General features: G+C 52.2%; 1 protein-coding gene across 1 annotated transcript in view; it reads right to left on the reverse strand.

The window, feature by feature from the left end:
* The window catches only part of BRWD3 (bromodomain and WD repeat domain containing 3), a gene marked incomplete in the record, with an annotated part of 101,270 nt that overhangs the window by 38,892 nt on the left and 48,654 nt on the right, over window positions 1-13,724 (reverse strand). Inside the window, 6 exon segments of the mRNA XM_073598049.1 lie at window positions 124-206; window positions 950-1,074; window positions 2,844-2,951; window positions 5,527-5,643; window positions 10,125-10,290; window positions 12,449-12,525. Of these exon segments, the coding sequence (XP_073454150.1) occupies window positions 124-206; window positions 950-1,074; window positions 2,844-2,951; window positions 5,527-5,643; window positions 10,125-10,290; window positions 12,449-12,525 (676 nt within the window).

Consider the following 13,724-nt stretch of genomic DNA (forward strand, 5'->3'; position numbering starts at 1 on the left):
GTACAATACGGGTCACATGTGTGGTACAATACGGGTCACATGTGGTACAATACAGGTCACGTGTGCATTTATCTGCCAGCCTGGAGTTCCCATCCAGATGGTGCAACAACTAAAACCACATACCGATCTGCCAATTGCGTTCTTGCGCCTCTTTATAGAACTGATAGAGGATGAGGAAATCGATGACATCGGGCATGTCGTGGTACCTGGGGGCAGGAGAAAGGGGGTTAAAGTCACATCAATCACAAAGAATTCAGACACGTCATAGAACAACATATGAGATGGGGATGATGGAGATGGAGATGGAGATGGAGATGGGGATGGAGATGGGGATGGAGATGGAGATGGAGATGATGGAGATGGGGATGGGGATGGAGATGGAGATGGAGATGGGGATGGAGATGGAGATGGAGATGGGGATGGAGATGGGGATGGAGATGGAGATGGGGATGGGGATGGGGATGGAGATGAGGATGGGGATGGGGATGGAGATGGGGATGGGGATGGAGATGATGGAGATGATGGAGATGGGGATGGGGATGGAGATGGAGATGATGGAGATGGAGATGGGGATGGAGATGGGGATGGGGATGGAGATGGGGATGGAGATGATGGAGATGGGGATGGGGATGGAGATGGGGATGGAGATGGAGATGATGGAGATGGGGATGGGGATGGGGATGGAGATGGGGATGGGGATGGGGATGGGGATGGGGATGGAGATGGAGATGGAGATGATGGAGATGGAGATGGGGATGGGGATGGGGATGGAGATGGAGATGATGGAGATGGGGATGGGGATGGGGATGGGGATGGAGATGGGGATGGGGATGGAGATGGAGATGGGGATGGAGATGGAGATGGAGATGGAGGGCTCAACAAAAATACGAAAGCACAGAGTGGTTTAGCAGTTTAGGACGGGTATCGGGTACAGCTGGTACTGACTTACTTGAGTGAGAAGGACTCTCCGCTCATCTTGCCGGATGTGGGGTCTATGAAGGCCAGTTTCAGGCAGCACATTGTAGGGGGTCCCACCTCGTACTTTATCCCCACAACCTTCAAGAATTCCTGTTCCTGGAAATAAGAATACAAAAGTGTTTATTGACCCCTGATCACCGGGAGGCGCTCTGCCACCAGGAGCCGCTCTGCCACCGGGGGCCGCTCTGCCACCGGGGGCCGCTCTGCCACCGGGGGCCGCTCTGCCACCGGGGGCCGCTCTGCCACCGGGGGCCGCTCTGCCACCGGGGGCCGCTCTGCCACCGGGAGCCGATCTGCCACCGGGAGCCGATCTGCCACCGGGAGCCGATCTGCCACCGGGAGCCGCTCTGCCACCAGGGGCCGCTCTGCACACCTTCATTTCATAGTGTTTTATAGAGTGAATTGGATGCTGGGAGTTTTCTCCCCTCTCCATATTACATCTCTGGAAGAAGATATACAAAATGTTTTATTCCCTGAAGGTGATAATGAAGGTTTATTACATTTTTTTTTAATACCAAACGTCATATTTTCTGGCTCTGTAATATTTTGTACTCTCATTGGCTGTTATTGAACGCAGTCGGAGCCAATGGCTCTTGTTACTGTGTCTCAGCCAATGAGGAGAGGCTCCTGTGCACATTGCTGGATGGAGAGGGGGCTTAGGTAAGTATTAGGGGGGGCGAGGGGGAGGGCACACAGGTTTATGATCTTAATTCATAGAATACATAATCTGTCTTTACAATCACTTTAATCACACGCTGTGGTGACTGCATAAGAACTGTATGGAGAGAGGGGGCAACAGTGCCACCTGCTGGGCAGATCTGTATGGAGAGGAGGCCACAGTGCCACCTGCTGGGCAGATCTGTATGGAGAGGAGGCCACAGTGCCACCTGCTGGGCAGATCTGTATGGAGAGGAGGCCACAGTGCCACCCGCTGGGCAGATCTGTATGGAGAGGAGGCCACAGTCCCACCCGCTGGGCAGATCTGTATGGAGAGGAGGCCACAGTCCCACCCGCTGGGCAGATCTGTATGGAGAGGAGGCCACAGTCCCACCCGCTGGGCAGATCTGTATGGAGAGGAGGCCACAGTCCCACCCGCTGGGCAGATCTGTATGGAGAGGAGGCCACAGTCCCACCCGCTGGGCAGATCTGTATGGAGAGGAGGCCACAGTGCCACCCGCTGGGCAGATCTGTATGGAGAGGAGGCCACAGTGCCACCCGCTGGGCAGATCTGTATGGAGTGAGGGGGCAACAGTGCCACCTGCTGGGCAGATCTGTATGGAGAGGAGGCCACAGTCCCACCCGCTGGGCAGATCTGTATGGAGAGGAGGCCACAGTGCCACCCGCTGGGCAGATCTGTATGGAGAGGAGGCCACAGTGCCATCCGCTGGGCACAAACTGTATACAGCAGGGAAACTGCAGCTCGCTATGTTACCCGGCCCGCAGTTGGGATGAGTGGCATTACCCTCACAGGAGTAAGGATGAGGCTGCCTATGGTCTCCACGTCCTCCCCTCCCCCCACCCAACCAAGCTAGGGCTGCTGTCATCCTAGCAACCAATCAGGTACTTGCCACAACATTACCAGGAGGAGAGAGCTTCTTCCATCCAGTTCCCCCTTACATCAGGGTCCCCATCAGAGCCCCTCCCCTCCCCCCGTCCTGCTACAGTCACACTGTAAGCTTTACAGTCCTAAGGGGGGCTCTGATATAAGGAGGGGTTCTGATGGGGACACTGATGTAAGGAGGGGTTCTGATGGGGACCATTTATCAAACAGTTCTTTTGCTGGGATTTGTAGTTCAGCTGTGATCCAGGAAAGGTTGGCAGTCGCTGTGACTTCCAATCACAGGTGGAATAATTTGCAGACTTACCCTGAGCTCGGTTTTATTCCATGGCTGTTTCTGTGGATTAACACTGTAGATTTTGGCTTTCTTGACGGCCCGGACGTACGCCTCATGGCCTTGTCTGAAGTAGATGACCTGCAGGGGGCACAACAACCACATCATCATCTCTATAGGAGAGATACAGAAGAGAAGAAAATGACTTCACAGAACAATTCTCTCTAGTCTATGGCCATGGCTGGAAGTCTTCCCGTGTATTTAGTGTGACCATGTATGTGTATATCCTTGTAATATGAGAATTAAAGGGGGACTCCACCCAAAAGTCATATTTCAGTTATTGGAGTCGCTCAAAAATTTGAGAGATCTGGTGGTGAGACCTCTACAGTGTCTGGCTGTTTTCTGGTCCACCCTAAACCTCCAGAATGCTCCCCACCACATCTTGGACCTCCTGTGGCACACTTCCTCCCTCAGCTGGGATCTAATCTGAGCCACTTGCTACTCTACCTAGAAGTGGCTGGCATCCTACCTGGGAACGCCTGCGGGCTTCCCACCCAATCCTAGACCTTATGTGTTCCCCGTTCCACCCAATACCTCCTCCAGTGTGCTCCCCACCTCACCCCAGATCTCCTCCAGTACACTCCCTCCGGGCCACTTCCTATCCCACCATCCAGAACCGTTTGCTAATATCCTTCCTGGGACCTTTGGTGTGCTGCCAACCCAACTACCAGACCTTTATATGCATCCCATTCCCCCAAATCCTCCTCCATTTTGTTCACTGTGACATCCTGCACCACCAGGAGGCTCCCCACCCCACCTCTGGCAAGCTCCCTGCCCCACCTGGGACCTCTCCTCCTGGCATACTCCCCACCTGAAATGTTTGCTGGCTGACATCCTCTCTGGAATCTTTAGTGTGCTTCCCACCCAACCCTGGACCTTGATGTGCTCCCTGTTAACCCAGGACCTCCTTTAGTGTGATCACTGTGCCACCATGAACCTCCAGCATGCTTCCCACCCCAGACTTTCTCTGGCACACACTTCCTCCCTCACCTGGGACCTACTCCGGGCCACTTTCTACCCCAGTATGCAGAACCTCTAATTGCTGGTATCCTACCTGGGACCTCCAGTATGCTTCCCACCCAAACATGAACCTTGATGTGCACCGCGTTCCATCCAGGGCCTCCTCTAGTGCACTCATTGTCCAACCCAGAACCACCAGCATGCTTCCCACCCAACCCTGGACCTTGATGTGCTGTTCCATCCAGGATCTCCTGTAGTGCGCTCACTGACCTACCCAGGAACCACCAGAATGCTTCCCATCCAAACATAGACCTTGATGTACTCCCTGCTCCATCCAGGATGTCCTCGAGTGCACTTATTGTCCAACCCAGAACCACCAGCATGCTTCCCTCCCAAACCTTGACGTGCTCCTTGTTCCATCCAGGACCTCCTCTAGTGTGCTCATTGTCCAATCTGGAACAACCAGCACGCTTCTTACCCAAACCTGGACCTTGATGTACTCCCTGTTCCAATGCACGACCTGCTCATTAACCAAATCAGAACCTTCAGTATGCTTCCTACCCAACCCTGGACCTTGATATGCTCCCTATTCCATTCAGGTCCTCACTGACCAACCCAGGAACCACCAGCATGCTTCCCACCCAACCATAGACATTGATGTGCTCCCTGTCCTATTCCATCCAGGACATCCTCTAGTGCGCTCATTGTCCAATCCAGAACCAACGTCACGCTTCCCACCAAACCCTGGACCTTGAGATGTGCTCCCTGTTCTATGCAGGGCCTCTTCCAGTGCGTTCGCTGTCCAACCTAGAACCTCCAGCATGCTTCAAAACCCAACCCTGGACTTCCTGTAGTGTTTTTCCAACCCACCTGTGACCTCTTCATGCTCCCCGCCCCATGGTGCCTGCATCCCTTCTCATACATTCTCCATTATATAAAAAGAAGAAGATTACATCCATCAGAGATGTAGCTGAGCCACAGAACAGACAATAAATTGTTCCAACTCTCCAGCCTCCAACCAAACACTGCGACCAGTTTTGGAGGCTATTGCTTTCCAGCAGACTTCAAGTGAGATAAGAGAATCAGCAAAGCACAATCACTGTGCAGGACTAGTAAAGCAAACCCTGAGTGTGTAAAGAGGAAATATTGTAACCCCCTCTACCCCCACCAATCGCAACCCTTCACCCCCCCCCAATCCAAATCGCACCCCTCACCCCCCTCCCAACCGCACTAATCACCCCCCCTCCCAACCGCATCCCTCTCCCCTCACCCCCAACCGCTTCCCTCACCCCTCACCCCCCCAACTGCACCCCTCACCCCCCCCAACCGCTTCCCTCTCCCCCCATCCCCCCCAACCGCTTCCCTCTCCCCTCACCCCCAACCGCTTCCCTCACCCCCCCCCCAACCGCTTCCCTCTCCCCCCCCCCAACCGCTTCCCTCTCCCCCCATCGCCCCCCCCAACCGCTTCCGTCTCCCCTCACCCCCCCAACTGCACCCCTCACCCCCCCAACCGCTTCCCTCTCCCCCCATCCCCCCCCCCAACCGCTTCCCTCTCCCCTCACCCCCCCAACCGCACCCCTCACCCTGAGTACATAGATAAGCCCAAACACGACACAGAAATGTTTCACATTACGTCGATCGGTTGCACACGTGAATCTTCATTTACAAGAAATCATGGAAAGAATAATCGCAGTACCTGGTCTCCCATCTGTGGGACGAAGGGGGATCGGCGGGGGATGGTGTCCAGGATCCACTGCGGTGGGAGCCACTCTTCACTCGGCTCTCCCTCCATTGACAGAAAGTCGTTCTGTTTCTATAAAACAAACACAAACAACTAAAAGGCTGAACAGCAACCAGTGATGGATATCGGCCATAATTATCTCCCTGGAAGTCCGTCAACAATCCCGACACCCAACAGAAGAGCGTCCAGCGACACCCGACAGGAGAGCGTCCAGCGACACCCGACAGAAGAGCGCCCAGCGACACCCGACAGAAGAGCGCCCAGAAGAGCGTCCAGCGACACCCGACAGAAGAGCGCCCAGAAGAGCGTCCAGCGACACCCAACAGAAGAGCGCCCAGAAGAGCGTCCAGCGACACCCAACAGAAGAGCGCCCAGAAGAGCGTCCAGCGACACCCAACAGAAGAGCGCCCAGAAGAGCGTCCAGCGACACCCGACAGAAGAGTGCCCAGCGACACCCAACAGAAAAGCGCCCAGAAGAGCGTCCAGCGACACCCAACAGAAGAGCGCCCAGCGACACCCAACAGAAGAGCGCCCAGCGACACCCAACAGAAGAGCGCCCAGCGACACCCAACAGAAGAGCGCCCAGCGACACCCAACAGAAGAGTGCCCAGAAGAGCGTCCAGCGACACCCGACAGAAGAGTGCCCAGCGACACCCAACAGAAAAGCGCCCAGAAGAGCGTCCAGCGACACCCAACAGAAGAGCGCCCAGCGACACCCAACAGAAGAGCGCCCAGAAGAGCGTCCAGCGACACCCAACAGAAGAGCGCCCAGCGACACCCAACAGAAGAGCGCCCAGAAGAGCGTCCAGCGACACCCAACAGAAGAGTGCCCAGTGACACCAAACAGAAGAGTGCCCAGTGACACCAAACAGAAGAGTGCCCAGCGACACCCAACAGAAGAGCGCCCAGCGACACCCGACAGAAGAGCGCCCAGCGACACCCGACAGAAGAGCGCCCAGCGACACCCGACAGAAGAGCGCCCAGCGACACCCGACAGAAGAGCGCCCAGCGACACCCGACAGAAGAGCGCCCAGCGACACCCGACAGAAGAGCGCCCAGCGACACCCGACAGAAGAGCGCCCAGCGACACCCGACAGAAGAGCGCCCAGCGACACCCGACAGAAGAGCGCCCAGCGACACCCAACAGAAGAGCGCCCAGCGACACCCAACAGAAGAGCGCCCAGTGACACCCAACAGAAGAGTGCCCAGAAGAGCGTCCAGCGACACCCAACAGAAGAGCGTCCAGCGACACCCAACAGAAGAGCGTCCAGCGACACCCAACAGAAGAGCGTCCAGCGACACCCAACAGAAGAGCGTCCAGCGACACCCAACAGAAGAGCGCCCAGTGACACCCAACAGAAGAGTGCCCAGCGACACCCAACAGAAGAGCGCCCAGTGACACCCAACAGAAGAGTGCCCAGTGACACCCTGGACGGGGTCCGACGCATTATCTTTCACCCTTTCACTGCCAGAACCAATGTTTGCACACGTTTAAAAAAATGTTTTCCACTTGAAGATTCCTTAAAGCCCCCAAACATGATATATTTTCTAAAAGAAAAGACCCTGGAGAAGAAAATAGCGGTTGTTTCAATTATTTTATGCTGTAAGATATTAGCACAACAGTTTATAAGATGCAAAATTTCAGTAAAAAAATAAAAATACACTAAAAGTTAATTTTAGGGCACACAAGCCGTTGTTTTCAATGGAATCCGTTTCCTGCACTACATTGATGGGACTCGGTGCCAGAGAGAGTAAAGTCTGGTCAAAGCTGCGATCCAAAGTCACAAATGGTGCGACTCTGGAGTCATTCAAGTGTGAAAGGAGTCTAAAGCACCCAATTTGTTTGGTAAATTATAAAAGATGGAGGTGGAGTCAAGTAAATAAAATACCCGACATGTCAGGGTGAAACGGAGACAAACTTCAGTCCCTTATATTCTCCGGGACGGAGCCTGTAACCTGGAGAAATGTGGAAACGTCGCCTATGGAGATTTTTAAGGGTCAAAGTTTTCTGCCATTCCACAAGAGGGCGCAATTTTGAAGTGTGACATGTTGGGTATCAATTTACTCGGCGTAACATTATCATTCACAATATAAAAAAACATTCTGTGAACTTTACTGCTGTCTCATTTTTTAAATCAAAAATTTGAATTTTTTTCCAAAACAATTACGCTTGTAAGACCGCTGCGCAAATACGGTGTGAGATAAAGTATTGCAACGACCGCCATTTTATTCTCTAGGGTGAAAAAAATGATATATAAAATGTTTAGGGGATCTAAGTAATTTTCTAGCAAAAAAAAACAAAAACTTGTAAACAAAAAGTGTCAAAAAGAGGAAGAGGTTAAAAGCCCCTCCAGGTCATCAGAGTAGAGATAACCGGGAATAATGGACCGAAAACTAATCTTCTCATTCCAGCCCCGACCACAGCCCTGGGTCTAAGGAGCTCCTGCCCCCAACCCCCCCCCCCAGGTCCAGGGAAGCATCAACAGTCATGAAGAGAACGATCGGAATCTTCACAAAGAGCCTTCACCTGATCAAGGGCAGAACAAGTGACGGCACACAGAGGACCTTCTCCAAGAGGCTTTGGATCAGCAAAAGAAGTAGTTCTAGGCCTTCAAACTGGTCAGGCCACACAAAGTCCTCCGGCACACTCAATCCCCAAGTGAGAGTAGCTGCAGCAGGAAGTTGGGGTGTTCCTCCCGACAACAATCCAGCAAGGATGATCTCCACACACCAAATAGAATCCAATGGGCACCCAGGTATGGAAACCTATCCCGTCGGTCCAGAGGCTAAACGATTGAGAACCAGTTTATAAGGCATTGCCCATAGGAAAGACCAAGACCCTCAGCATTGTCCAGTGCAGGGACCAGACTAATATACAGAAGGTTTATTACTGCATAGAAACCTTCAGCCTTCATAATCGCTATAAGAAAAAGCAGATGTGTCCTGGAAAAACAGATGATCCCGGTCCTTATTCATGGAAAGGATCCGGATCCACTAGGGGAGTATGATGGAAATTTGTCAGTAATGTGAGGAGGAATGGATCTCCTGTGTCTACGGACAGACATTCTATGTCTATGTGGTGGAGAAGCAACCGGGTCCAACTAAGCTCTGGGTTTTATTTTTTTTTTGAGTACCTGACAAGTCCTCGGGTACTCCCCAACCCAGGAAGCTGTGCTATGTGCTTATGTGATAGACCAACACAAAGTGTCACATAATTGTGAAGTGGAAGGAAAATGATAAATGATACAAATAAATATGTGAAAAGTGTGGGGGAGGGGCATTTGTATGGCGCCCCCCGGAGTCAATACTTTGTAGAACCTCCTTTCTCTACAAGTCTTTTTGGGGATGTCTCTACCAGCTTTGCACATCTAGAGAGGACATTTCTGCCCATTCTTCTTTATAAAATATCTCAAGTTCTGTCAGATTGGATGGAGAGCGTCTGTGAACAGCAATTTTCAAGTCTTGCCACAGATTTTCAATGTGATTTAGGTCTGGACTGTGACTGGGCCATTCTAACACATGAATATGCTTTGATCTAAACCATTCCATTGTAGCTCTGGCTGGATGTTTCGGGTCGTTGTCCTGCTGGAAGGTGAACCTCCGCCCCAGTCTCAAGTCTTTTGTAGACTCTAACAGGTTTTCTTCTAAGATTGTCCTGTATTTGTCTCCATCCATCTTCTCATCAACTCTGACCAGCTTCCCTGTCCCTGCTGAAGAAAACCATCCCCACCACATGATGCTGCCACCACCATGTTTCACAGTGGGGATGGTGTGTTCAGGGTGATGTGCAGTGTTAGTTTTCCCCACACATAGCGTTTTGTTTTTAGGCCATAAAGTTGAATTTTGGTCTCATGTGACTAGATCACCTTCTTCCACATGTTTGCTGTGTCCTCCACATGGCTTCTCACAAACTACAAACAGGACTTCTTATGACTTTCTTTCACCAATGTCTTTCTTCTTGTCACTCTTCCATAAAGGGCAGATTTGTGGAGAACACGACTAATAGTTGTCCTGTGGACAGATTCTCCCACCTGAGCTGTGGATCTCTGCAGCTCCTCCAGAGTTACCATGGACCTCTTGGCTCTTCTCTGATGAATGCTCTCCTTGCCCGGCCGGTCAGTTTAGGTGGACGGCCATGTCTTGGTAGGTTTGCAGTTGTGCCATACTCTTTCCATTTTCCGATGATGGATTGAACAGAGCTCTGTGAGATATTCAAAGCTTGGGAGATTAGGTGACTTCTGAAGGCAATTGGTTCCTCTAGATTTTAGTTAGGGGTATCAGAGTAAAGGGGGCTGAATACAAATGCCCCCCCCCCCCCCCACACACTTTTCACATATTTATTTGTATCATTTATCATTTTCCTTCCACTTCACAATTATGTGACACTTTGTGTTGGTCTATCACATAAAATCCCAATAAAATACATTTATGTTTTTGGTTGTAACAACATGTGGGGAATTTCAAGGGGTATGAATACTTTTTCCAGGCACTGTATATATATATCCTCACATATTACTATATACATTAGACATGTACAGTGTGATGTTGCGAACCTTTCTGCGGGTTTGTTTGCGTTTCTTCTCCTTGTTGTCCTCTTTGGTGTTCTCATCCTCAGAACTGCTGCACATCTTCCTGGAGGTCTGACGCGTTTGTCTCTTCGGAGGCTGCAGGTTGATTCCGGCGTCGGCGGTCCAGTCTGAATACTCGCTGGAGGAGTCACTACAAGAAGAAAGTACTGAGAAGAGTCACTACAAGAAGAAAGTACTGAGAAGAGTCACTACAAGAAGAAAGTACTGAGAGGAGTCACTACAAGAAGAAAGTACGGAGAAGAGTCACTACAAGAAGAAAGTACTGAGAGGAGTCACTACAAGAAGAAAGTACGGAGAGGAGTCACTACAAGAAGAAAGTACGGAGAAGAGTCACTACAAGAAGAAAGTACGGAGAGGAGTCACTACAAGAAGAAAGTACTGAGAAGAGTCACTACAAGAAGAAAGTACTGAGAAGAGTCACTACAAGAAGAAAGTACTGAGAAGAGTCACTACAAGAAGAAAGTACTGAGAGGAGTCACTACAAGAAGAAAGTACTGAGAGGAGTCACCACAAGAAGAAAGTACTGAGAGGAGTCACTACAAGAAGAAAGTACGGAGAGGAGTCACTACAAGTACGGAGAGGAGTCACTACAAGAAGAAAGTACTGAGAGGAGTCACTACAAGAAGAAAGTACGGAGAGGAGTCACTACAAGAAGAAAGTACGGAGAAGAGTCACTACAAGAAGAAAGTACGGAGAGGAGTCACTACAAGAAGAAAGTACTGAGAGGAGTCACTACAAGTACGGAGAGGAGTCACTACAAGAAGAAAGTACTGAGAGGAGTCACTACAAGAAGAAAGTACGGAGAGGAGTCACTACAAGAAGAAAGTACGGAGAAGAGTCACTACAAGAAGAAAGTACGGAGAGGAGTCACTACAAGAAGAAAGTACGGAGAGGAGTCACTACAAGAAGAAAGTACTGAGAGGAGTCACTACAAGAAGAAAGTACTGAGAGGAGTCACTACAAGAAGAAAGTACTGAGAGGAGTCACCACAAGAAGAAAGTACTGAGAGGAGTCACTACAAGAAGAAAGTACGGAGAGGAGTCACTACAAGAAGAAAGTACTGAGAGGAGTCACTACAAGAAGAAAGTACGGAGAGGAGTCACTACAAGAAGAAAGTACGGAGAGGAGTCACTACAAGAAGAAAGTACGGAGAGGAGTCACTACAAGAAGAAAGTACTGAGAGGAGTCACTACAAGAAGAAAGTACGGAGAGGAGTCACTACAAGAAGAAAGTACTGAGAGGAGTCACTACAAGAAGAAAGTACGGAGAGGAGTCACTACAAGAAGAAAGTACGGAGAGGAGTCACTACAAGAAGAAAGTACGGAGAAGAGTCACTACAAGAAGAAAGTACTGAGAAGAGTCACTACAAGAAGAAAGTACGGAGAGGAGTCACTACAAGAAGAAAGTACTGAGAAGAGTCACTACAAGAAGAAAGTACTGAGAAGAGTCACTACAAGAAGAAAGTACTGAGAAGAGTCACTACAAGTACGGAGAGGAGTCACTACAAGTACGGAGAGGAGTCACTACAAGTACGGAGAGGAGTCACTACAAGTACGGAGAGGAGTCACTACAAGTACGGAGAGGAGTCACTACAAGTACGGAGAGGAGTCACTACAAGTACGGAGAGGAGTCACTACAAGAAGAAAGTACGGAGAGGAGTCACTACAAGAAGAAAGTACTGAGAGGAGTCACTACAAGAAGAAAGTACGGAGAGGAGTCACTACAAGAAGAAAGTACTGAGAAGAGTCACTACAAGAAGAAAGTACGGAGAGGAGTCCCTACAAGAAGAAAGTACTGAGAAGAGTCACTACAAGAAGAAAGTACTGAGAGGAGTCACTACAAGAAGAAAGTACTGAGAAGAGTCACTACAAGAAGAAAGTACTGAGAAGAGTCACTACAAGAAGAAAGTACTGAGAAGAGTCACTACAAGAAGAAAGTACGGAGAGGAGTCACTACAAGTACGGAGAGGAGTCACTACAAGTACGGAGAGGAGTCACTACAAGTACGGAGAGGAGTCACTACAAGTACGGAGAGGAGTCACCCCAAATCACAGCCAGACAGAACGGATCTCCCCTGTTCCTCCTCTGACCTCATCAACATGCCAATGATATTATTAAAGGGTAAAACCGAGTGGTTGAGCCACATATTTTACCCCCCAGCAGCTCCCAGAGGTCAGAGATGGATAACCCCGGGCACAATCTCGCCGTCTCTCGGGACATCGGAGGGAAGTTTTCATGGATGAGCAGCCAATCAGAACTACCCGAGGAGGAGAAAGATGGCGGCCGTACCTGGAGGAGCTCTCGGACTGCCATGGTGGAACCGTCTCATCTGCAGACACTTCACTGGACACTCGAGATTCCTCAACCTGCCGGAGAGATCACAGAGTTCATGTCTGAGAGTCGGGTACAAGAAACCTCCCCGGGGGGCATTCACAGGTTCAATCCCAGAACCCCAGCGAGAGTTCCCAGAGTGTGTATACCCCCAATATTCACATTTAGAGAGCAAGGAGGGGGGCGGTGTGAGTGGGGATGGAGAGCGAGGAGGGGGGCGGTGTGAGTGGGGATGGAGAGCGAGGAGGGGGGCGGTGTGAGCGGGGATGGAGAGCGAGGAGGGGGGTGGTGTGAGCGGGGATGGAGAGCGAGGAGGGGGGCGGTGTGAGCGGTGGTGGAGAGCGAGGAGGGGGGCGGTGTGAGCGGGGATGGAGAGCGAGGAGGGGGGCGGTGTGAGCGGTGGTGGAGAGCGAGGAGGGGGGCGGTGTGAGTGGGGATGGAGAGCGAGGAGGGGGGCGGTGTGAGCGGGGATGGAGAGCGAGGAGGGGGGCGGTGTGAGCGGGGATGGAGAGCGAGGAGGGGGGCGGTGTGAGCGGGGATGGAGAGCGAGGAGGGGGGCAGTGTGAGCGGGGATGGAGAGCGAGGAGGGGGGCAGTGTGAGCGGGGATGGAGAGCAAGGAGGGGGGCGGTGTGAGCGGGGATGGAGAGCAAGGAGGGGGGCGGTGTGAGCGGTGGTGGAGAGCGAGGAGGGGGGCGGTGTGAGCGGGGATGGAGAGCGAGGAGGGGGGCGGTGTGAGCGGTGGTGGAGAGCGAGGAGGGGGGCAGTGTGAGCGGGGATGGAGAGCGAGGAGGGGGGCAGTGTGAGCGGGGATGGAGAGCAAGGAGGGGGGCGGTGTGAGCGGTGGTGGAGAGCGAGGAGGGGGGGCGGTGTGAGCGGGGATGGAGAGCGAGGAGGGGGGCGGTGTGAGCGGGGATGGAGAGCGAGGAGGGGGGCGGTGTGAGAGGGGATGGAGAGCGAGGAGGGGGGCGGTGTGAGAGGGGATGGAGAGCGAGGAGGGGGGCGGTGTGAGAGGGGATGGAGAGCGAGGAGGGGGGCGGTGTGAGCGGGGATGGAGAGCGAGGAGGAGGGTGGTGTGAGCGGGGATGGAGAGCGAGGAGGGGGGCGGGGTTGGAGAGCGAGGAGGGGTTGGAGAGCGAGGAGGGGTTGGAAAGCGAGGAGGGGTTGGAGAGCGAGGAGGGGTTGGAGAGCGAGGAGGGGTTGGAAAGCGAGGAGGGGTTGGAGAGCGAGGAGGGG

Source organism: Aquarana catesbeiana, linkage group LG09 (assembly GCF_042186555.1).
Source record: "Aquarana catesbeiana isolate 2022-GZ linkage group LG09, ASM4218655v1, whole genome shotgun sequence".
Classification (NCBI taxonomy): Eukaryota; Metazoa; Chordata; class Amphibia; order Anura; family Ranidae; genus Aquarana; species Aquarana catesbeiana.